The 26,565-nt window shown below is 33.7% G+C and overlaps 1 protein-coding gene across 4 annotated transcripts in view; it reads right to left on the minus strand.

Annotated features, from left to right (window-relative positions):
* Positions 1-11,683: 11,683 nt before the first annotated feature.
* Positions 11,684-26,565, minus strand: part of LOC135610211 (fatty acid amide hydrolase-like) — a 71,504-nt gene continuing 56,622 nt past the window's right edge. For 2 of the 4 annotated variants that reach the window (XM_065104426.1, XM_065104425.1), the window contains 2 exons: positions 24,370-24,465; positions 11,684-11,878 (listed from right to left, as the gene is read on the minus strand). In XM_065104426.1, coding sequence (XP_064960498.1) covers positions 11,816-11,878; positions 24,370-24,465 — 159 coding nt within the window. In that variant the 3' untranslated portion in view covers positions 11,684-11,815. The remainder of the gene's footprint in view (positions 11,879-24,369; positions 24,466-26,565) is intronic. The other 2 variants (XR_010486070.1, XR_010486069.1) reach the window with 1 other exon arrangement.

The following is a 26,565-nucleotide window of genomic DNA, read 5'->3' on the forward strand; positions in this document are numbered from 1 at the left end:
AATGAAATGTCGCCCACCGAGCATGTACGGTCCTTACAAGCACGGAGACGGTAGTGCTGGTGGTTCGGTAATGATGCTCCTTGAGGTGGAGGACTCTAATAATGTACTCCGCCTTGCTTTTTAGATTTCTTCTTCTAAAGCAAATTAAGCTGCACGATGATGGATTGCCACTAGTTTTATGGATTGAAGGATATATTCCTTTCATATTATACTTATGTTACTGCAAAATAGATGTTTGATTTAAGTTTGTAGAACATACTGTAAAACTAAAAGTCCAAATAATATTTCAGAATAATGATACTAAGCATCCTGAACGACACTAAATCTTGTATTCTAAAAGAATACGGAAAAATAATATATATATATTTAAGTACATTAAGATAGACTCTTATAGATTTGAATTATACTTAATATTAATAGAGCTTTTTACGGGAACTTATCGATATATGGTTTAGGTTCGATGATTTGACAACTCGATATCACCCTTCAAATGAAAATTTTGATAAGAAAAGAACTATTATTAGAAGATCAAGCATAAGACTAGAATAAAGAAGAATATTTATTGTTTGTAAAGCTAAAGTACTAATTATAAGTCTTAAAGTGACAAAATTAAAGAGATTATGAAAGCGTAGAGTGTAGGTTATCTTTGGACATCATCTGAGAATTCTCAACAGATTGCATATTGCTATTGGATTCCGTCTTCTCATTCTCTCTTGTTACTAGAACCTCATCCCGAGGTTTGGATAATAGGCAATAAGAAATAGAAACTTCTTATAACAGTTGAGCGAAGCTTGATGCAAAGCTTCAGCTACTGAAACTCGAGAAAGAAAATTATGACTAAAAAAACTAGTTACTCCTCGCAAAGTTTCTCCCTTCTCTATTTTCTCTTTTTAAGTCTAGAATAGCTAGGGCATTCTTACTTAGACCTTTTTTATTGTCTTTAGATGGGATGCACCACTTGTTTTATCAAGTTCTTAGGGTTTAAGAATTTTTCTTGTAGGGCTATTACACTCTTTGCTCATTGGCTACTACACCTCATTGCATGATGGCTGCCCCATATCTAGATGAGGGTTGCTATAATCCAAGTTCTATTAGGACTTGGACCAAGGTAAGTAGGTTGTTATGTTTCCGATTTGGCTTAGCCAAATAGGGCTTCAAATCTTTAAGAAGCTCTTGGATAGGGGTTGACTAAATTGGTTGAGTGGTATTATGATCGTCCCTAATCATAGCTCCCCTATTTAAATGATTCATATCCTATTGAATCTTACTTTGAAATAGGAAAAACTCAGCTTCAACAATTTCTTTGTAGAACCATTTTGCTACACTTGGATTCTGCCCTTTGCATCTAATTCAGAAGATAACTTAAACGCTTCTTAGATGGTAGTGGACTTCTATTTTATGATAGTGCCTTCTTCAAGAAGCTTTTCTTAATCGGTCATCAACTCTTCGATAGATAATAGCGTCTCATTTGACTCATCATCTAGCATTGAAGACTTAAATGACTTCAAGTTTTTAATGTTCATAACTAAATACATCTCCATATAGGGTGACAAGTAGGGTGACAAGTTAAGATGACATGCATTATCTCCAATCTATTTCAAGACCTTAAACAGTTTATATCAAATGGCCTTTAGCTTCTTTCCTTCTCCATTTAGCTTTTCTTCTCCAAGGTGTAGCTAAATAAGGTCTCTTTTATGAAATCATCTTTCAACATATATCGATCATGCCATTTCTTGTAATTTTGTTAGCTTCGCCGAAACTACTTTTCAACCTTTTTATGCACCTTATAAATGTTCGTTAAAGATTTTTCGACTTATTGTGTTGTATTGCTTTTGTTAGATGTAGCTAATTCTAAATCGATCATAAACTATAGCTCAAAAGGGCTTTGAGGTAAATAACCTGAGCATATCTCGAATGATGATTTATTGGCCAAACTATGCACTTCTTAATTAAAAGCAAATTGAATGTATGATAGGCTTTTACCCTATGTCTTCAAGCATAAAGAGTTGTATCTTTGAAGGAGATGAACCATGATGTAGGTTTATTACTTCAATTTGACCATCAGTTTGTGGATGGAAGTCTATACTCTTTTTTATCTTAGTGTCCATCATGATTGATAGTAAACTCCAAAAGTTACTTAAAATGCTCGTCATAATGTGTCCATAGTTATTAAAAAGAATGTGTCCATAGTTATTAAAAAAAATAGTCGGGTTGCTCCATTTTCGGTGATTGCAAGGCAAGGCATGACTACAGTCATATTTGAAAACCTATTGACCATCACACAGAGATAATCATGTACTCATCTTATCGTTAGTTGACCTATCAAGAAATCAATAGATATGCTCTCCCATAGTTGCAACAAAATGCACAGTAGAGTGTACAACTTCAATTTCCCATTGGCTAACTTTAAAGTGTTGCCAAGGACACATCCTTGCACCAATTTAGCTATCTCTTCTTGCATGCGGGACTAGTAAACATGTTGTAGAATCATCACAGTTTTGTGCATAGTGAAGTGTCATCAACTTTTGATGCATATGCTTTTCGTATTCAATTTACGTGATATGCTTTCTTTGATAAGCAAAGTTGAGCCTTTGTAGAGCAATTCACCTTGGAGTATAAATTTCATGTCAATTCTTACTTTAATTAGCAATTCTCCTTAGAGCAAATACTCACAATCGGGGGGTCGCAATGATCACTAAGTTGAATTATTATATATATGACATCTACTTCATGTGTTGTTCTTATTGTAATTTAGATTACATATGAAGGTATTGAAATGGTCAATTGTTGGTATAGACAATTATCTCCTTTCCTAGGAGATATATAGGTCAATGTTTGATTTCTTGGTATAGTACTTACAATTCTTTGTCATAAGTTAAATAATTCTTCTGAAATTCTTATAACATCCCAAATTGATATGTCGTAAATTGACTATCTTGCATCAAAATAACTCTCATTGCACATCCCGATGTGTCCACTTCCAACTCAAATGGTTATTATAAATTTTCATCTTCAACAAGTGGAACATATCATCATGCTCTTTCATCCACTCAAATCTTTACTTGCCTTAGTAAGGGAATATAAAGGAGCTGTAAGAATAGAGAAGTTTCAAATGATCTCAAGTAGGTTTTGACATGTGCCTAGAAAGCTTCAAACTTCTATGATCATTCTTAATTTTGGCTCCTCTCGAATTATATTGACCTAGTCCAAGTTGATATGAATTCTTCCTCCATTAATGATAAAGCCAAGATAGACAAGGTTTTTTTTGTCAAATTCACACTTCTTTATGTTAAGCCATAGTTAGTATTTCATCGTGAGCTCGAATACCTTTCACACGTGCTCAACATTCTTCCTATGACTTGTTATAGATGTCATCGAGGTAGACAATGGTTCTTCCTATGACTTGTTATAAATCTCTGATATAAGAGCATAACACATCATCCATGGGTCACATGAAAATGGTTCTTCCTATGACTTGTTATAGATGTCATCGAGGTAGACAATGGTTCTTCCTATGACTTGTTATAAATCTCTGATATAAGAGCATAACACATCATCCATGGGTCACATGAAAATGGTTCTTCCTATGACTTGCTATAGATGTCATCGAGGTAGACAATGATGAAATCTCTGATATAAGAGCATAATACATCATCCATGGGTCACATGAAAATGGTTGGTTTATTATATAGGCAAAAAGGCATTACCAATCGTTCAAACGGGCCTTGTCTTATCTTTAATACTATTTTTCAAGTATCTTCTTTTCGGATTCAAAATTGATGATATCTTGATTTGAAATCCAATTTTAAGAAGACTATGATAAGTTATAATTGGTCCAGTAAATCATTGATTTATGATAGCGGCTATCGGTTCTGCTAGTTATAGGTGCCCTGTAAGTTAATCACGTTATAGGTGTCTTGGATAGCACGTGTGACTTGACACATAGTCTTTTTGCTTATTATTATTATTATTTGATATTTTATCACTTTATATTGCTTGTTGCTTGAATATATTATGATATCCATGGAGCTGTAAAATGGGAATCAGATCGTGATGAGTTCATGATAATGAGACCGATTCGCCTTTAAACACAAATCCTAAATAATTTCGGTTATAGGTTACTCAAGAGGGACATTGAGATAACCAGACAGACGGGTATGTTGTATACTCATTCATATGATGGATGCAGCTAGTCTCATAACTGCTCGTGTGAGGACATTGGAGATACAGTATAAGTGCTTATTGGAGAATGAGTTCACTGATTGATCCGCTTACAGAATACTAGATAGTTGATGATGCCTTATTATCATACAATGATTCCATAGTCCTAGTAGTGTATCTAGTCCTTAGACTTAAGACACTAAGGATGTCCTATATGAGTACTCCATTCTTTGATACCAGATTTATAGGTCTGAAGGTTCCAAATCTAGTACAACTGGTCATCGGGAGTGGTAGCCAACCATACAAGAATTATTAAGTGTCGATAGAGAATCATCCACTCTCAGAGTCATGAGAGAAATATTTCATATATTCTTGCTTAGACAAATCTCTGGCTAGGATCATTCAGATTGAGAGAAAAAAAGTTTTCCGGGAGAATCTGATTAGAGCGAGACTCGAGCAAAAATCGTATAGTTTTGACAACACCATGCCTAGTATACGATTTTTGGGATATTAGATGAATAAGGGACTATAGGTATATGGTAACTGAGAACAGACAAGTCTAATGGATTGGATTCCCTTGTATCGTCTCGGGACTGAGCCAAAAGGAGTTATGACAGGTATGACTTACGACCAGCTCGATATTAGGCCTAAAGGGTCATACACATATGGTAGGCATTGTGATGAGTATATGTTCAGATATGAGATATCCGTCGGAGCCCATATTTTATTAGATATCCAATAAGCCCCTGAATTATTAGATATCCAATGATCCTATGGATGAGATCTAATAAGAGCCAATAAGAGATTATTGGATAGAGATCCACTAATCTAAGAGGCTTGGGTAGTTGGATGGAGATCTAATACTCAATAGGGTAGGATCCATTAGGGTTAAGTTGACAGAAGACTTATATAAATAGGAGGAAACTAATGGTTCATAGGCTAGAGCCTTTTTGGGTTGTCTCTCCTATTTTTCTCCCCTTCTCTTCCTCAAATAGTAGGTTTGGAGTTTTGTGGAGTATCGTCAAAACCTTGCTATATGGATATCGCTAGAGAGGAGGACGCTTGACCTCCTTCACCCTTTCTTAGAGATTTATAGGGATTTAGGGATATACGATCTCCCTAGGTAACACAATATTTCATATTCATAGTTTTTGCGCACCAATCTTCGCAAGATGATGAACACATCTTTTGGAAAATTGAAAATTTTATTTTTAATGTTCTTCCGTTACGCTTGTGATGTCACCCCCTAGATTTTCCGACATGTTCTTCACCATAATCTTGTTTAAGATATGATAGTTAATGTACATATGCCAAGCTTAGTCTTTCTTTGGCACTATCACTATCGGCGAGCCACAAGGAGAATTACTTAGTTGAATGATGCCACTCTCAATAATCATAATAAACTAACTCTGAATTTTTTTTATTTTTCATCTATCATAGATAAGTTGGATTTCATACTCCATTACATATTCCAGGGGAAGGCCATTGTATTCTTCAATAGCTTTAGATACCTGATGAACTACTATAGGTCTTTATCTTATATGATTTCATGTGTTGAAGACAAAGCTAATGTATGTCTCACTATTATAATTGATCGGATGAGCAATATAAACTTTTGGCACGTATTCACCATCCTCTTTGCTTGGACGGTTATTACTAGGTCGATTAGCCATATGCTTTTGTCATTCTTAATGTGATATTCATTCCATCCTTTCGGAATATATATAATTGGGGCTGATGGTAGAAGATGGCTTGCAATCCCACAAGTATAAACTGCTGAAGATTATTTGACATATGTTAAGGGGCACTATCTCGTATGTCATCTTATCGATGTATTTGTTAGTGACCACAAATTTGAATGTGCATCGACGATCTATCTTTGTCTCAATATTTTTATAGATTCAACCTATAGGATATTAGCTTCAAATGAGAAGTGGTTTTGAGTCCAAGCTTTTGCACCAAGCTTGTTGAAATGAGGTTCTTTTAGTTTCTAAAGTTAATGATCGCATCAATGTCACTTTTGTTTCATTCGAATCTTAAGAGTGAACAATTCTTCTACAACTTTTGGACTATGGGTAGAATTTGAAAATATAGACTCAGAATTCAAGTATGAAACTATTGCTAGTTTAGTTTGATCATTCCTTATGATCGCAGTTGTCATATGTTGATTTTAATTGTTCTTCTTCCACTTTTTTAGGAAGAGTTCTAAGTGAACTTTCTAACACTTCTCGTGTATGACCTATAATTTTATAATAATTATAGAATAAATTATTTTTTAAAAGAAATTTATCACTCCCAGTGTTCTTGCCTTTTGGCATGTATGCACCAGAGAAAATGGGCACAATCGACGTATAAAGAAATTAATAAGAAAGTCTTGTAGAGATAGATAGCTTTCGTCATTGTTTTATGTTTTTAGGTTAATACTTTTGTTATATCAAATCTATGCTCATGTAGTTCAACCTCTGGAACCATGGTAAACTTCATCAACTAGGTGAGTTTTAGTCATCCCTTTCCTACCTCATAGGATACTTTATCACTATGACTCTTCTCTACAAAAATAATATCCTTTAAATACTATATAGGATAATGACGTATCATAATTTTCTTAATACTAAACAAATCTATCTCTATATAGAGTAAAGCGATTATATAATAACAAGCAACAATAATAACTAAAAAAATAATTAAAAAAAGAAGAAAAAAAATAACATATCTTTTTTCTTTCGAGGATCATGAAGATTTACCTCCCTCTAAATATTATTATATTTTAACTTTGAGCATAAAAAAAGTCATCGTAAAAGTCGTAAAAGCTTTTTATGTTTTTCGGAATACCATTGAGATCTTTTAGTGGATTCATCCTAAGGATGAGACTCGACCATTGAGACTTGACTATTCATTATTCTCACTCGGACGGACATTATAAATGTGATACCCATTATCATCAATGGTTTTTACTTATAGGAACATATAGATTTTGATGATAGTGTTGATTAGTTTAGTTGATGAATATACATATGCTATATACTATTATTATTATTATTATTATTATTTAAAAAAATACTTTAGATGACCCTTGCAATCTCAAACATTCCTCTCTTTAAATGGTCCATCTTCTTCAACCCTAAATCTCAACTCTCCTAAAACAATTGGAATTTTCACATTTTTGAAAGATCGTTTCACCCCGTTGATAATTCAGATGATTCAAAGCATTTATATTTCGATCCACCCTGATGATGATGATGAATCTTGGGTATTGCCCTTTAATCCAAATGGGTAATAAGCCTTTGTTAAAAGTGTTGATCACTTGTGTTAAGAAAAGAGAGTCACAAAAACGAAGATGACTGACCCACCCTGATGATGAAGGCTTATGTAGAGCCTAAATGTTTCACCCAAAACCAAAATATTTCTTTCGAAACTGCTGCTCAACAGATCACCTACCTTTATCTATATCTCTAGAATACTTTTTCTCAAACGGATATTTGTCATATGTGCAAGCAATATTCTGACCCTTGTAGACATGGTAAACTTGGCATCAAGATTTCCTGGCCTCTTGAAATGCATCCTTCCAACCTTATTCCAGATTATGATCGACCAAGTATCAGTGGCCTTTCACTTTAACATCTCTAGTTAAATCGCAACAACTCCTGCTTTCGCAACCTCCAAAACAAAAAGCTTCTTCATTATGGAGGAGGAAGGTGGTGATTTCGACCGATGACCTCCTTCGATGCAACAAGAGATGTGATGGGAACTTGTCCATCAACACTAACGCTATGGATATATTATTAGGGATGTACAAAGGTAACTTGATTGCAGCTGAATGTTCTCTATGTTTTGTCACTTGCTCCACTCAAGCCGAAGGTGTTGCCATCCTTAAGGGCTACAGAGAGCTCACATAACCTATTTTCTCTCCTTTGGGACATTTTGTTTGTGGCCAAGGAGGTTGTCGCTGTAAGTTTTTCCTGTAGCTCTCTCTCCCTTATGGTGAAGCTCACTTTCTAGTATCTTGGGGCCTCACCTCACCAACAGCTACCAATGTCCTTCCTCTCTCTCTCTCTCTCTCTCTCTCTCTCTTATCAAGGCAAAGTACAAAGACTTGAAATCTCGTTCAAACCAAGCAGATGATTATTAACTAATGAGAATGGATGCTCAACATGATGCGTGATGTATGATGCATAATGCAAAAATGAGATTCTCTTATCATCTAAGAGCCTATTGTTTATCATTGTCAAGTCGATAGAAAGTTTTAAATGAGCAGCTACACGCAAATCACCTGCATTTTCCTTAATTTGAATTGATGCACAAAATCAAGCTCAAAATATGTCTTTGGCCATCTCTCCACACACAGTCTCAAACTAGTCCTCGACGTAATATTAATAGCCAAAGCAAAATTTATGCTCTGCAAATAAATGGACGAAGAAGGTAACCATGGAGGAAGAAGTAATTAAGTGTTAACTAGGCACTAGTATCTAGAGACAGATCCGCTAGACACTCTTGTCAACTAGTTTAAATCTTATATGCTCAGATTTCAAATCCTATCTCGTCATTTTACAATCCAAAAGGGTTTAAATTATGTCTATAAAAATATTTTATTCCCATAAATAGTACCCAAATCTAAAATAGTAAATTAAAATAAAAATAAATAAATCAAGAAACCCACGTTAGATAATTCTCTACCTATATTCAGGATAAATAAATAAATTCTTCAACATGTGACATCATTTATATGACCCTTAAAATCCCCACTCAAGTAAACTACCTCTTACATAAAGCATAAAGAATTTATATATTTTCTCTCACTCTCTTTAGAAATTCTAATGAGCACCCTCTCTAGACACTCTAGAAAAAAATCCAAGAGCATCCAAAATCTCTCTCACATCTGACTCATCCCCATCAAAACCTAAAAATAAATGAGATATTTATATAAGAACTAAACTCTAATTTCTAAAGTTTTCTTCGAGAATTCATTCTCATACTAGGATATCTTATTCTCCTATGATAGTAGCTTCATAAATCTCAAAATACTTATCAATCTTAATATTTCAATCCTTCAATTGCCTTATATGGGTTATAAAGAGTTTTGGGTGAACGGATGGACACTAGTTATACTAATTTTGAATATGGTATATCTTTTAATAGTATTTAAAAACAAGGTAGCTCCTTTCGATGTTTGAGTGTCAAGCTATTTTCAATTGAATTTTTCAAAAGCTTTCAACATTACTTTAGAAATCATTTCGTATAGTTTTATGTGTTTTATGATGTAAAATGACCTGTTACATTATTTTCTTGATATTTTGGAAAGTGTGTTAATCTTAAGATTTTTCATTAAAAAAGTATGCATATCATATATTTTATTCCCATGTAAAATGACCTGTTACATTATTTTATTCCCATAAGAACTCTTTAATCATAGATTTTTCATTAAGAACTCTTCAATTACCTTATATAGAGGTTTTGGTAATGAACTCGTATATATGCCCTAATTATAATGATTTTGAATGAACTTATATTGTTTTTTAGTAATTTTAAAAAATAATGTATCTCTATTTAAAAATAATATAATTATGTGAAATAAAATTTTATTTTATTTTATTCTTTTAAATACCTTTCGGGTTGCTGTTAATCTTATTTTCAATATAAGATGCCCAATTACACTACTTTTTGATCATTTTGAGCCGAAAGTATCTATCTTAATTTTGAGATTTTTTATCCAAAAACATGTAATATTTTCTATTCTTCTAAAACCATTCCATTATCTTATATGGAGGTCTGGAAAGTTTTTGAATAGAAAAGTTATATATGGATCGAGTAAAACTAATTTTGAATAAGGTTATGTTGTGTTTATAATGTACAGAAATAACTTAATTTTCAAACCTCCTTGTAAGGTAATGAAAGGGTTTTTCTAAGGAATAAAAATAATATAATATGCATTTAATAACACATCCCAAAATTAAAAGATTTTCGATTTAAAAGAACAAAAAATTGAACTGTATTAAAACCATTGAGTTCTTCTCAATACCTTCCATATCCCTTTTTATTTTTATTTTTCGTATTTTTTAATTTTAATGATGTAAAATGCAAGGCTACACTGATTTTTGATAATTTTATGATGCATTAAATCTGATATTTTTATAAAAATATATTCACAATATAATCCATTTATTCTTAAGAAAAAGCACTTCCTATATGAAGATTTGAAAAGTTTTTGGCTAAAAAATATATGCAGATCTGAGTTATGCTATTCTTTTAAGAGTATTTATGAACAGTATTACCCTCTCGAAAAAATAGTATAATCACATCAAATAAAGTAATATTCAATTGAATTCCTTTGAAGACCTTGCACATTGCTTTTGATATGATTTTGGAATATTTTATGAAGTATATTATTATTATTATTATTTTTAATTCATTGAAGAACCCTTCCATTATCTAATATGGAGGCTTGGAAAGTTTCAGTGAAAAAAATCATATATAGACTCCAATTACACTAGTTCTGAATGAATGTGATTATACTATTTTTTTTAAAGTTGTACTAAAGCAAAAACAGTGATATCCCAACTTCATATATTGACTCCGATTTGATTTTCTTCTAAAATGATGAAAAATCATGACAAAAATATATTTTCACATGATAAGAAAAGCTTTCTTATTCTTTCAAAATTAACGATAATTTTGTATTTGATAGACAACTCCGTGGTGTAATATAGTAGACATTATAACACACAAAAAGCACATAAACAAATCATTTTGGTGCTCAAGTTTGAGGAAAGCATATCTACGATTATGCCCGCCAGGGGCTTTGAATTCTAGAACATTTAACTGGACATACCACCATGCATTAATCATACCATTTCTTTCCGTAAAAGATGAAGATAGCATACGGTGTGTCCTGGAAGCGTACAATCAATGAGCTTTGAAGACGGCATGAACCGACAAAAGAGAGTGCATTCTTCAAAGGTCTTATCTCCTTGAGATGCTTGCGGGGGTTTGTTGGTGGTGGTAAGCGGAATATCTTTGTACGTCCTTGCAGAGTACGGTTAAGCAGCCAGGCTTGTTGACGAAGGGCATGGATGGGGAAACAAGAAATAGTGCGTTACGTTTTCTAAAGAAGTCGGCATGTAATTGAATTCGAAGGAGGGTTCATTGGTGGGAAGTGGAAGCGACACTGTCCTTGGGAAGTACGGTGGATGAGCCAAGATGGAGACAGGCATGGTGGGGCGACAGCAGATAGTGCGGTTCTTGGTAAAATCTTATCTTGGTGAGGTGGCTTCGGCTCATTAGACCAAAGTGGAAGGATGCCGATCCTATCCGCTACGACTGACTTTTAAGAAATGCTATGATGACGCGGTACGACTTCAAGGAAAAGATATGGGTGGATACGGATAGCAACAGAAACCAAATCTCTCTCTCCCCCCACAGAAAAGATAACCTTAGTTTGGTTTTCTCTGTTGAAAACTCCATTTGCTTTGAGGAACACGTGTCCTCGCGGTACACACAAACCAGGCAAACAACAACAACAACAACAAATCCAAATCTTCGATATTTTACGAATATTTCTTTTAAGCATCATCCCATCTTAAAATTGAAAGGCTCCGAAGGTGCCGGCCCTTGAATCTTTTATTGGCGCGAACAATACATACAATGCAGATGGGACATTTCAGGTGGCTTGGAGAACATCATAGAATTGGGAAGGCCTCTTCCTATGACCTAGATAGAGTTCCTGAAAGCATAGCGAAACATGTTAGATTAACAGGTTGCCACGACCTATGACCATTGAATAAGTAAATAAAGATTCCTGTTCGTCACAGGAGAATCGTGCTGTGAAAAGCGTTATATGGACTTGCATGATTGTGCTTCCACATCATTCCTGGACATCGATTGTCAGGTTACTTACTACCTTAAGTCGATTGGCTTTTACAGATTTGACACTTAACAAACAAGCAGTAAGTATATAAAATAATATCCAGGAGGGCTCACGGAAAAGGTACGCCACAGCAAATTCTGAGTTCACACCGAGCGAGTCTCATAAATGAAGCTGGGGTTGCATTGGTGGCAATAATCACGTCACCACAATGGTGGGTTAACCTTTTACCAATCCATTCTCACCGCAAAATGGTTGTGATCCTTCTCAAATGCTTCTGGCACTGAGAACTGCATAGCACTTCATCGATTGGGAATTTCCTTTTTGTTTCTTTCCTTGGGACTCCTGAGACACACAATCATGCTAGAGTGCCAAAAGGCTCCGAGCAATTCCACCACTCCCCTTATTTGTTTTTTTTTGTCAGGGAGGCAATTTTCATGAATTGTGGAACATTTTAAAACAGAACCCCCTAAGAAAACTGAAGTAAATGTGTATAAACTCGAAATCTGTTAGAACATTATTATGTAACATATAAGAAGTGTCCCAGATGTCTAAGGTATCTTCATCCACTTTGGAATACAAGAAAATTTTGCCAACTCTGATGTAAGTTAATAGTTAAAAATTGGAAGAAATAAATGCAAATTTCTATGGCAGGTAATTCGAAGAGATCTCCATCCATGGCTATAAAGCTGAATAGACTTGGATATATTTGACCCTCTTTGGTTTCTACTTCCATTGAAGATGATCACTGCTCTCAAGGAAGCTTCTGAGACTCGAATACTTTTCATTTTACTTTGCAGCAACCAATAGTCCTAGCTAGATCAATCTTATATGAGTGCACATGATGTGATCCTTTTTATTCTCTCTTACTTTCCTTTACGTTTTAATGGTTGCAGAAAGAAATTCTTTATCATTCACTTGATTTTAGAAAACTTACAGAAGTTATAGAGTACAGTTGCACAAATGGAGACTCAATCATACAAAATCAACAAACTAATCTCCACAAAATCAGGAAACTGATCTTCTCAAAATTAGGAAACTATCTCCCCAAATTTAAGCAAGTGATTTCCACAATAGGGAAACTATGAAAAATCCTAAATAATCCTTGTAAATTAGGATTAGATTTACAAGAAAGTAAACAAAATAGGAAGATGGTTAATAAATATTTTCAGTTCCCAGCTTGCCAATAATATCTTGAAAAGAATGACTCAGAAGACTTCTAGTTAGGATATCAGTTACTTGTCTACTTGTTGATATAAGGGAAAATATAGATTAATCCACTATCTAGCTTTTCTTTTATAAAATATTGATTCACTTCAACGTGCTTTATCTGATCATGTTGAAATTATAGGCAATACTGATTATTTTCTTATTATCACAATATAGTTTCATATTTCCTTCCCATTTAACTCCAACTCAATAACAATTACTTTTTTCAATCATAATAGCTCATGAATATCATGGCTCTAAATTGTATCTTTGCATTATCGAGTAACTACTAGTTGCTTCTTACCCTTCCATGTCATCAACCCAGCCCAATTTATATTGCCTACACCCAACTGCACTTTTTTTCTGAATAGAATACCTCTGCTCAGAATGGACTTTAGATATCATAGAATACTGTGAACTGCTTGTAGAAGAAATTTTTAGCAGAATGCATGAACTAACTTACCATACTTCATGAGTGATATCAAACCTTATGCGAAACAAATAATTGACATCTCCCTTGGTCTACAATCGTGTCTTCCATACCATCATCCAACTTGTGATTTTGTTCAATAAGTGTTTCCAGTTGGTTTGCATCCAGACACTCCTATTTCCTTTAGAAGACCAATGATATATTTTTGCTTGCTGATAAAAATTCATTTCCATGAGTGAGCTGTCACAATACCCAAGAAATACTTGAGCTTATCCAAATCTTAGATCACAAACTCTTTGCCAGTATATCTCGGAGTCTCCATTTCTTCAAGGTAATTGCCAATAGTAATTATATCAACATATACAATTAAAAAATAAAATTTTACCAACTGGTCACCCTTTGAAAAAAAGACTCTGATAATTACATCGACATGCAATTAAGGATGAAATTTTACCAATTGGTCACCCTTTGATAAAAAGTCTATGATCACTTCAGCTCTATTGAAATTTCATCTCTCTCATTGGTTTTAAAGATCTACCAAACCATTTCTCCAAGAGATTGTTCTGATTCATACAATGTCATCTTTACTCTACAGACGCTATTATATTTAAATCCTTCATCAAGTCCTAAAGGTGCTTCCATATGAACTTCTTCCTCAAGATTACCATGCAAAAACACAATTTTAATATCAAATTACTATAGAGATCAACCAAATTATCTATTAAAATATAGTAATACATGTATCATATTCTAATTTTGTATAACTTAAGTGAAAGGTTTCTTGGTAGTCTATCCCCATATGTTTGAGTATAGCCTTTGGTTACAAACCGAATCTCGTATAATTTCACCTTTCTGGAGTACCAAGTACCAACAACCCTTATATTTTATAGTGAATACCCACTTACATTCAATTAGTTTCTTTCCTTTTGGAAGTTCAATGATTTTCATTGTTTTTCCAAGGAATTCACTTCCGTCATGGCTTTTCTCCAACTCCTTTCTCTAAATACCTCATGGGCTATTTTTTGAATTTCAAATGGACATAATATTGTAAAGACAGTTCTATGTTACGAAGATAAGTTATCAATTGGTAGATTTAGGTCCTCAAATGTGAGTGATTATTTTATTTGAACATGCTCAAATCATTATTTTAGGAAAGGAGCTAGAACTAAATTTAGTACCTATTATCAAACTGGGATACTTGAACATGCTCAAGTAGTGATTGGGCCACCTTTTGGAATAAACACAGCGGCAGTGCAGAGAAGACACAATTTATCCCATCCACATTCATAGAATTAGTTGGATATAGAGCTAGATGTGTCTTAAACAGGAAGATATGGTTTAAAATGTCCAAATTCATAAACTATGATGAAGAAGAGTTTATAGAAAAATATAGACTTTTACCAAAAGTAACATCCATAATGTAATTTCTTTGAAGTAGGATCATAACACTTGTAGTCTTCTTGTTTGAAGGAATATCTAAGGAAGAACATTTAAAGAGCTTAATAATCTAGTTTTCCATGATATTAAGATATAGTATGCATGGTTCATTGTGCTAACCTGTACCGGACGGTACAGGCAGTACATATCGGTTCAACAGGGGACTGGCACATAGACCACCTTATACCGGGGGATCCATAACAAGGGACCCCAGAGCGCTTGATACGGGATTTGTCTTGATCGGAACAATCAAAATCCGATCGTTACCGACTTGTATTGATCGGTAACAGTCAGATTCGATCGATACTGATCAATGATTAGGATTTGTTGAATTCAAATGATCCATTTGACTGTTTGAACCAAATCTAAAAACCCTTTCTATTCCCTCGTTCTCTCTCTTTTCACTCTCTCTAACTCATCTACTCTCTTAATCACTTTCTCACTCACATATTCTCTTATTCTCTCATTTGCACTCTCTTGAACTTCACAAAGCTGAAATTTGTAGATTAGATCAAGCTTGAGAGGCTAATTAGGGAAGGTTAATACCTAAATTAGAGGAACTTTCTAATTAAAGGTATTTTTTTTCTCGATCTTTGATGATTTATAAGAATATTAAGCCTATTCTATGTTCTCAATGTCCAATATATTGTTTGAGGTCTTTATATTGTTAGAATAGTGTTAATTAGGGAATAATTAAAATCTTCAATGTTGGGATTAGTGTGTTTAATGCTGATTGTTTTCAAATTAGATACTTAATGGGTTAAGTCTTTGTATTACATGCATATTAAGGTGATTTACATGTTTGTGATGGTATAACAGGTTTAATTAGGTTCTAATTAAGTTTTTTAATGCTGTAATTAATGATTTTAATGATGATTTAATCAAAATTTGATCGATATTAAGATAATTGAATATCTTTATACCTATTAGGGTGTCTGACATGTTTATAGTAGTGAAAGAGGATAAATTAGGGTTTAATTAACTATGTTACTGCTGTAATTAGTGTATTTTTTAGTATATTTGATCAAAATTTGATCCATATTTAGTCAATTAAATATTGATTATGAACCAAATTTGACATTAATTATTTGTTATAATAATAAAGTCCTATTTATATCTTTTTCCAATCGAAGTGATGGTTACAATTTAGAGGGGACACACCAAATTTAAAGAAAGTTGATGCTCGTGAACTTTCACAAATGACGACATCGAGTGGTTACGAATGTAACTAGTTAATGTTCGCATTGATTCGCATGAAGGCCCGCAATAGCTATCGCATAGGCGGTTGGAGAAACTGGTTTATATGTTCACTATAATATACAGCTAAGGTTGTGGTGTGCCAAGTTGGACAAGGCGCCAAAGGAACTAGAGACTGATACCATTGACCTCCAATACTACAATGAAGATTCACAATTTATGTTAGAGCAAGGATTTGAATTTCAAATAATACTGCCTGTACCGAGCGGTACGTACCGGTTCGTCAGTAGACCGGTACAAGGACTGCCCTGTCATGAACGGTCGTCGCGCACCCGCAACAACTTCATTCAACGAATCGTCCATTGCTTTTGCATGCTTCTACAAAGACATGGCAACATGTTTTGCCTTGATTTTGTGTGTTTTTTGTTTAGAAAATGTAAGCAATGATAGTTCGCAGCGCTGCAGTACGACCGCTTGCCGCGCCGGGCCGAATTGCCCCAAAATAACTCCGTTTTCACGTGCCACAGCTTGTTTTCTGCACGCCGTAGCTGCACGTGAAATTTCAGCCATCTCAGCACCCTGGAACCCCGCGGGTGGCACAGGGCTGGATGGGGCTTCGGTATATTTTCGAGCGTTGAAAAATCTTCACAAGTTCGCACGTTAACTTGACGGGAACTTGCCTTCGCGCCCGGCACCCGGTGAGTAGTTGTTTGTGGACTTGCAACTATTCGTTCTACCTTCTAAAGTCCTTGTTTTCTCCTTCCTCTCTTTTCTCTCTTGCACTTAAGGTGCTTGCTGAATTACTTGTAAAACTTCCCTCTTCGTGAGACGTCGAGACTTGTCCGTCACTCGTTTTCAATCTAATCAACTTTCTGTTTTACAGGTCCTTTGGGACCTGTACGAGGTTGCAATTAGGCTGAACCTTTGCGGACGCATATGTCGCAAGGGCGCCTCATGACTTAGGCAATCCCAACTAAGTCCGAGGAGTTGGCGCAAAGGTGCTTCACGACTTAGGCAACTTCATCTAAGTTTGTGACTTTGCCGCAAGGGTGCCTCACGACTTAGATAATTCCAGCTAAGTCCATGACAGCCCACTCCTAGGCGGTACCGTTGATTTGGGCTATTTCCGCCCCGCTACTGTCCTAAATCGGGCGGTGATCAAGGGAGAAGAAAGAAGAGGGAGAAGGGTGGTATTAATTGAGGGAAGAAAGAAAAGGGAGAAGAGAACCTAGAGATCGACACCGCTTTCCCTCCTCATCTATTGGCGACTACTCTCGGCGCTAGGAGAAGAATCCTCGACATCGTGGGGAGAAGAGAGGCGATGTCGCCTTGGCGACGTTACGGGCAAAAAAGAGGAGACGTCGCCTCGTCCTCTATTTGATGACGCGAGAGACCCTCCACTTCCTTCGTATTTCATCACCGAGGCAATAGAAAAAGAGGAAGCACATCCCTAACATAAGGAAGATCGCCCTTGGTAAGAACGTGGCAAAAAGAATCGGACAACAACGAGTCAGACTATTCGAGGAACTAGAGACACCCAACCATCACAGTCGTCCACCCAACGTGCAAGTGCAAAGGTAAAGGCAAAGGGGAAGGTAATAACATTAGTCATACCATTTGAAAGAATCAAATTGGGTGATGAGACACCTCAATCGCATTCAACAACTCGCTCAGTCCGAAGACATGGCAACGATGTGGACAATAGTGCCTCGACCGAGAATGATGTTGGTCGAGGAGTCAATGGTCCCATCTACACAGTTTGAGGGTGGTGCATAGACCGAGAAATATTTTATATGTGTCAACTAAGATTTAATCATAGAGTTCGACGAAATACTGGTCAAGTTTCTACATGAAAGGGGAAGGGGAAAGCAGTGGATGATTTTGAGCAGAAGTAGCAGAGATTACACAAAGTAGACATAGAGCGGAGCTTGTTGTATTCACAACCATCATATTATAGAAAATCTTATAGCCAACAACAGTACATGATAGCTGGTCATTCTTGTTTGAGTAAAAGTACGGTGATCGATCTTATGATACAGAAGAATAGATCAGTGGTGAAAGTAGAAGTTCCATTATTCTCCAATCTTCGTACCACTACATACTACAATTTTACTTGTCTCAAGAGCCGCCCCGGACATGTGTGGCTCACATCGATTAAATTATGACCATCATAACATTAACGCACCAATGACATAAGGTGTATCAGTACATTATGTCATGGGATCAAATTCAAAATTGAGTCTGACAAATAAATTAATATATAGATACATAGAATCGAGAATCCCAATTTACTGCTCGTGGAGTCCTGTCATTCTTTTTGGTGGTAGAACCAAGTATATCTATTGATCGATTACTTATTCATTTGAATATTAAAATTTAAGTTGCTGAACAAATAATTTAAAATTCAAATATTTTATTTGTAGATAATTCAATATCAATGAAAGAATGGTTCGGAACATACCATAAAGCTACTCTTTAAAGCCCAAAAAAAATATATGTCATTATTCTTTCCTAATTTAGATTATTTTTACTAAAATTATACTAAATTTATATTTATTTTTAACTTAAAAACCCTAATCTAACTATTTTTTATTTTTAGGAATTTTTACAGTTATTTTTGGTCATTTTTTTGTACCATCAGTATGCACCACCGTACCAACACATGGTATGTCAATATAGAACAATACATACTGTATCACTGATCGATCGATACACAAATATAGGCTAATAAGGTGAACCCTAATAATATGAACAAAAGAAACACAATTAATCATATTGGTGGGATGTGACTAAACTGGAAGAAGAAAATATATTTGTTCTAGAAAATAAGAGAGGAAAAAGGTAGCAGAAAAATTTACTAGGACTCGATGGCAAAATTTAAAAATAATAATGGAAGGATTTTTAAGAATAGGATGAAAAGGGTGGTAGTTTAGAACTTAAACGAGGCTAATATTAACATTATTTTGACTATAATTGGCAATAAGATTACGAACTTAATGAAGGAGATTCTTGGCAAGACTAAAGGTAGATGCATAGCCTTACGAGAGAGTTGGTGGTGATATGAGGAGGTTCTAAAAATAATTATCACTAAAAGATTATACTTTAAAGATCGACAAAATTATAAAAATAAGGAGAAATTTAAAAGCTATATAAAATCTAAAAAAAAGGCTAAAAGGGCTATTAGTATGCAAGGTACAAAGTATAATAATTTTTATAATAAGATAGGTACTAGTGATAGGAAAAAGATATATATTGAATTACTAAAGATATAGAAAGAAAATGCAAGGATTTAGGTAAAATTAGATGCATTAATGATAAAGATAGAGGAACACGAAATTAAAAATGAGGTTATTTTTATAAAGCATTTAATGAACATTCCACAGATAACTTAGCTTTAACGATAGATTCTAGTCATAGATTTAGTTTGCTCATAAAATTACAGACAATGAAGTAAAAAACGCTTTAAAAAATGTAACTAAGAGTGAGGGACTTGATGGTATGCCGTTAAGGTCTAGAAAAGTTTAGGAGACTAAGGAATAGCATTGTTAACTTCTTTATTTAACAAACAACCGAGACTTAGGAAGATGCTTCATGAATGGAGAAAAAGCTTTTTAGTGCTAATTTACAAGAATAAAGGTAACGTACAAAGTTGTTCTAATTATAAATTTACAAAAATAAGGGTGACATATAAAACTATTCTAATTATAAAAAAACTAAAATCATGAATCATATTATAAAACTTTGTGATACCCCAAATAATTAGATTTGATTTGACTAAACTTGAATATCTCTTTTACTAGACTTAATTTTCACTTTGGCTTGGTTTGATTGATTACTAAACAATCAAATTATAAATTAATAATTTAATTTTCTCACTAAGAGGTGGAAATTATTGTTCAACTTCAGCTTATTTGACACGTTTGCTTGAGCACATTTAGCTAAAAATTTATTTAAAGAATTGTCGATTTCTTTTATGGTGATAATATATTATCATTATTTTGATTTATTATTATTCTCTTTGTTTGACTAAATTATCCATTGAGATCAATAGATTTACATTATGAGACAAGACCTAATTTAGGAAAGAAAAGGGTATGATTTGCTAATAAGTTCCTCGCCTTGGGAGAAAATCCTAAATATTCTATAGCCTACAAAATGTAACTGAAAGTGATGGCTACCATCATACATCACTTCTTCTACCCATCTCTTCTCTATTAACCGCTTGGAGATCGAGACACTCTGCTCTTACACACTTCGACAATGCTATTCAGTGTCAAATGATGGAAACATGTGATGAAGAGAAGGTGAAACATCAATATCTCTACCATGTCTCTACCCCGGCTTCGTCATCTGAAAGTTCTCATCAATTAGGCCCTCTCCTACATGGGCAAGATCCATGAGACCTATGAAGCTAGAGAGAAGGATGATGTTGGAACAAAGATGGACTCGTGAAACCTATGTCTCGACTGAAACAACTTTGAAGAAAGGTTTCGTTATCTGAAACCCCATCTAGGTCACTTGTTGCATTGGTTTTCAAACTAGAAAAAGATGTTTTGATTGGTTGACATATGTAGAATCTGTCTTAGTTGTTCGAAAGGGGTGACTTCATGACCCATATTAATGCAGTACAAAAACAACAGGGTTAGGTGGGGATCAATGCTATAGAGATGAAGAATATTGAAGAAGCTGTAACCAGTACACCATTGTAGATCAATGGGTAGAATTGTGCATCAAATATTGCTTCTGCAAAAAATTATCTAAATGTTCTTTAACTTGTGGGCTATTTCACCTATATTTAAAGATTTTGATAAGCTCCTGTTTTTCGAGTGTCTACAGAGAAAGTTATACTAGTTGACAAGATATGGGAAGGTAAAGGTTTCGTTGGATGCATGTATAATGCGTAGAATCTTGTTAGGTGAAGCAGGCTAGAACAGAAAGACACATGCCATTCATGAAATACTTAGATTTTAAACTAGCATGATACTCTGCAACGACTGAATGGTTTGGATACCTTAACAAATTCTAATAAAGTGACTAGAGTTATAAGTGATTAGCTTAGAGTTGGACTTGGATCGGTGGTAAATGAGTTGTCGACCTGATTAGATGTTTTAAAAATATATTCCATTATTTAGTAAGTTATAAATATTATTTTGAATATCAAAATTGGGTGAGCTTGTATTTTATATTTGTTGATTAAATTCCATGATATATCATAGTTTATTTATCTTCTTATAATTATATAGCAGTAGTCTTCCTGACTTGTGACATGATTGTTTTATAATATGAATCTAGCATTTCTAGAAGTGCATGTATGGTAACAATTTGACATGCAATCAAAATAAATAAATACTATATGTATATATATGTATATATATATACATATATATATATATATGTATATATATATACATATATATATATATACATATATATATATAGAATCAAGTTGGTTCTTAATAATTCAAATAAAAAGGCTTATACCTCATTGCCGATTCCAAGGGTGGTAAACCTTCGGACCAACAAAGGGATGATACATAAGTCTAAAAAAGTCAAGGCAATAAGGTAATATGAGTTATATTTGATAGTGGCCTTATAGGAGAATTAAAGAAAAAATATCTTATCAGATGAATTTGAGGGTTAAGATATTGTCATCCTATGAGAAATGTACGCAAATCCATGACCCGACATGTGGAATGACGTTTAAGTCCAGCAAGGATATTCATAGGGTGGGGTTGATCCTCACGGATTTAATACGTACCTAAGTGTCTAGTTATTATATTTTCTAAAAAGAAGAAGATGAGTACCCGAGTATATGATATATATTAATTTATTCTTATGCAAAATGCATGTATTGTTCTTATTGATACATTATAAATTATGTTAATATGTTCAAAGCCTAATGCATATAAATATTTTATTTATAAAATTATTATAAATTATCTAAAAGTGTTTCAAGTCTTATTTACCTACTCGATGAAAGAGGCTTGTTCACTTATTGGGTATTTTATTTAAATGCTAACCCATTTCCCCATCTCCATAAATGACTCATTGACATACATATGGTTGATCTAAGGTTGGTATCTAGGTATTCCATGTTTGCCCAAAAGGCTTTTATGTTAATGGTCCACCGAAAAATTAATGTTAGAAATGTGATTAAAAAACATGAAATAGTTAAATGAGACCTTTTTATTTGATAATTTTTTTTATCATTCTTGTATCATGTTAATATTTTAAATGTAGTAAAAAGGGGGGTGTACCCAATACAAGAGACTCACCAATACGAGGTCTGGGGAGGGTCAATAGGTTTCATAAGCTTCCACCTGATTGGGTGACTATAAGTTAGATTGGTGTTCTTTTTTAAGTTCATAGTTGAACTAGCCTAGCCCCATGGTTTGCAATATCGTACCGTACCGCTCAATACAAGTGATACATAATAGTCCAATAGAGGACTGGTATGGGCGATACATTGGTACACCATGGTGTACTGTATGTCAGTAAGCTCGATACAGCTCAGTACATACCGTACCGATAGTTGATCGGTACATTGGTACAGCATGGTATTCAGAACCTTGCTTAGCCCATGGTCTTTCGAAAGACCCTTGTGCCCCTTGATATGAGGACATAAGACTTTGGGAAAGAGTTATCAAAAGTTGTATAAGACTTGAAACGAATATATCTTAAAATCAATTTGGTTTTATAGTTGAAAGATCAACAATATAAGCTATTTATTTAAAAATAAATAAAATATTATGAAGAAAAAATGTATATGGATTTTATTAATATAGAGAAAGTCTATAATGAAATTTCTAAAGATTTATTATGGTGGGTTTTAGAAAAGAAAGGTATATGCACTAAGTAAATTGAAATTATTAAAGATAATATAGCCACTAATATTAAAACTATAGGGAGTTTGTCTAAAGAGTTTTGTATTAGTATACATCTTCAACCTCAAGGTTGAACTTGGACATTAAATCCTATGAAGCATGGACAAGAAAGACATTATATGGACAGATCAATATGGTATGTAGAAGTAGGACATCACATGGTATCTAGATGCAATTGCATCTGAACCTTCAACACATTATTATAATTTTATATGGCCCAAAAAATTTAGACAACAGAATGATAGATGATTATCTTATATGTAAAGGAAACAATTGCAATCTAGTAGTCCATGATCACTAAGGAAACAAAGATGCACAAGGCTAAGAATTAGTTACAATAATGATTATTATTTATTTCGAAATAATTATAATAATTATATTCACTAAAATTTTCTATTATATTTTCATATAACCTCTTATCTTTTATATTTTGGTTTCATGTTTGAGGTATTAAAGATATAAGAATATTTTTGCATCAAATATAGTTTATTTCTAAACGTTTTTACTTTATCTATTTTTAATTTTATATTATTTTCCATATTTTAATGACTTAAATAATTATTTCAATTGATGTCGATCTAGTTGATTCGATTCCACTGATTCTAGTGATGCCATTGATATTTAACCTAATCAATCCCATTTCCAGTACCAATTTTATGAAGCATGTTTTATGTGGCATGTACAAAATTCTTGCACATTAATTTTTATATATGTTTTACTAATACTAATTTTTTAATAAATTATACAATAATTCTCAATCAATTATGTTTTATGTAGTTTTTATCTTTTACAATTTGATTTCATGAATCTTTCTAGCAAGTTAATATTTTATGAAATATAAACAAATTTAGCATCTAGCTTTCCTTCAATTTTATGCTTATCATTTTCTAATATTTTGCTATGCTTTACAATCTCATTTTTTTAACTAATTTCAACCAATTCTAATCTTTCTGACCCAATCTGAGATTTTGTTAATCCTAGTTATATATATCTCTGGTCAATTTGATCAATCTTGCAAGCTATACAATAAGTTCAAACAAGTTATCTCAACCTCTTGCATAAAGGAACTAAATAATAAAGTCGAAGATCATGTAAGACAACATCTGAGTTCTGATGAAGCTTTGTTGGCAGGTAAAAAGTAAAAGAACATGCTCTAAAAATATATATAGTTATAAGCAAGACAAACTTTATACCTCTACAGCAAAAGCCACTCGAAGGATGCTGGCTTCACTCCATGGGCGTCCTATTAATTGCAAACCAATTGGAAGTCCTTGCTTATCATAACCAATCTGCATATCACATGTTGAATACATAAACACGGTTACTTCAAATGCAATAATTATTACATCATCAGAAGCATAAAAATTTGGAGAGTTTCCAGCTTTCCATTTCATGAATACGAGTAAACACAGATGGCTGTTTCAAGTGTTTACTCACTGTTTGTTCTTTCAGACTGTTGAATATGTATCACTTGATTGTTCTCAAATTAGAACTCTTTACATGAGATTATGGCTTATTGGATCTTGCAAAACTACAAAATTCAACAAAAGCAATGTTCTAATGTGGTGTCCAAGGACTGTCATACCATCATAAACTATACAAAATGAGCGGTATTTGTTTGCCTGATAACCAATATGTGAACCTGTTTTGGGCAGAACACAAGTGGGGGAGTTCTTCCTAGTATGCTCGAGACAACCCCTCTATCATTTGACACAGTCAAATTTTGATCGTACTGGTCCAATATGGTCAAACTTTAAAACCCCCTACCCCTCTTTCACTCCTGAGTCTCTTTCTCCCTCTCTTTCTCACTCACTTTCTCAGTCTCTTTCTCACTCTAACTTGATTAAATATCCTAACTGACGACTAGTGCAAATCGAGCTCTTCCTTTGGAGGGATTCAAACTTGGGATTTCACCAAATTCTCTTCAATTAAAGGTATTCATGTTCTTTCTATGCTTTAATTTTAATTTGACATAATTAGATGCTTATTATTCCATTTTTTGTTATATTTAATGGTGATTAGTGTATTTCTCTTAATATTAGAATTAAATAGTTCCTCTATCTTACTTTTAGGCTTAAATTGGGGCTAATTTTGCCTAATAGTGTCATGTTAAGGTGATTAGTATCTTTCTCTTAAGTTTAGGCACAATTAGGACTATTATCATATTTTTAGGTCGAAATTGGGGTAATTATGCCTAATTGCAGCTTGTTAAGGGTGACTTTTGTGTCCCTATTTATTTTTGGCTCAATTAAATCCATTATCTTACTTTTAAAACAAAATTAGGGATAATTATGACTCATTTAAACTCTATTCTTATTTAAATAGAATAAAAATATCACTAAATTAGTATTAAAAGCAAGGCATACAATTTCGAATGGTATCGGGCGGCACATATCGGTCCGACACTAAACCGGTACATAGACCGTTTGCTACCGGGTGATATATATATATATATATATATATATATATATATATATATATATATATATATAATAATAATATCACTAAATTAGTATTAAATAATATATATATATATTTAAAAAAAATGTGCAACATCATGTCGCTCTTCTCCCCAAGCGGAGCGACGTCGTCGTTATATATATATATATAACGACGACACTCCGCTTGGGGAGAAAAGCGACGCGACGTTGCACATCTTTTTTAAATTTATATATATTATTTATATATATATGTAGAAAAACGATGCCGCCTCGTTTTTCTACGACATCGCCTCGACGATGTTACACATTGTTTTTTAATTAATTAATTATATATATATATATATATATATATATATATATATATATACCGAACGGTATACCGCTCAGTATATAGTACCGTACCGTACCGAAGAGAAGGTCGAAACTTTGGTACGATACGATATTTCAATCCTTGATTAAAAGTACTCACAAAAGAGGGTTTTAGTGATTTTTCAGCTATTTCTGACCTTTTTCATGATAATCAAGATATCAACATATGGTACATCTTTTAATTACTTTGTTGTTGTAATTAAAACTCTGCATTGGATTTGAATAGGAGTAGAGTAAAAGTCCGATTGAGCCAAATTGGACTTCGACTAGAACTCAGTTTGTGCTGCACCTGAGTGAGACTTGAACTGACTTTGATCTGATCCTTAAGCTTGGAATCGAGCTTGAGATTGGTTCAGTTTGATCAGGATCGAATTGTAGTCTGATTGAAACTCCAATTGGACCATATTGGAGTTCAATTTGAACTCGACTAGATCATCCCTGTTCACTAGTCCAGTGCACGACTGATACCATTGGCACAAGATAACAGTCCTTGATGGTGTCTGTCAGTTTTTCACAACCATCTTTTTGAATTAGTTGATTTTTTTTTCTTCAATTAGTTGACTCATAACACAGGTGCTT

The sequence above is a fragment of the Musa acuminata genome, chromosome BXJ2-4 (assembly GCF_036884655.1).
Source record: "Musa acuminata AAA Group cultivar baxijiao chromosome BXJ2-4, Cavendish_Baxijiao_AAA, whole genome shotgun sequence".
Classification (NCBI taxonomy): domain Eukaryota; kingdom Viridiplantae; phylum Streptophyta; class Magnoliopsida; order Zingiberales; family Musaceae; genus Musa; species Musa acuminata.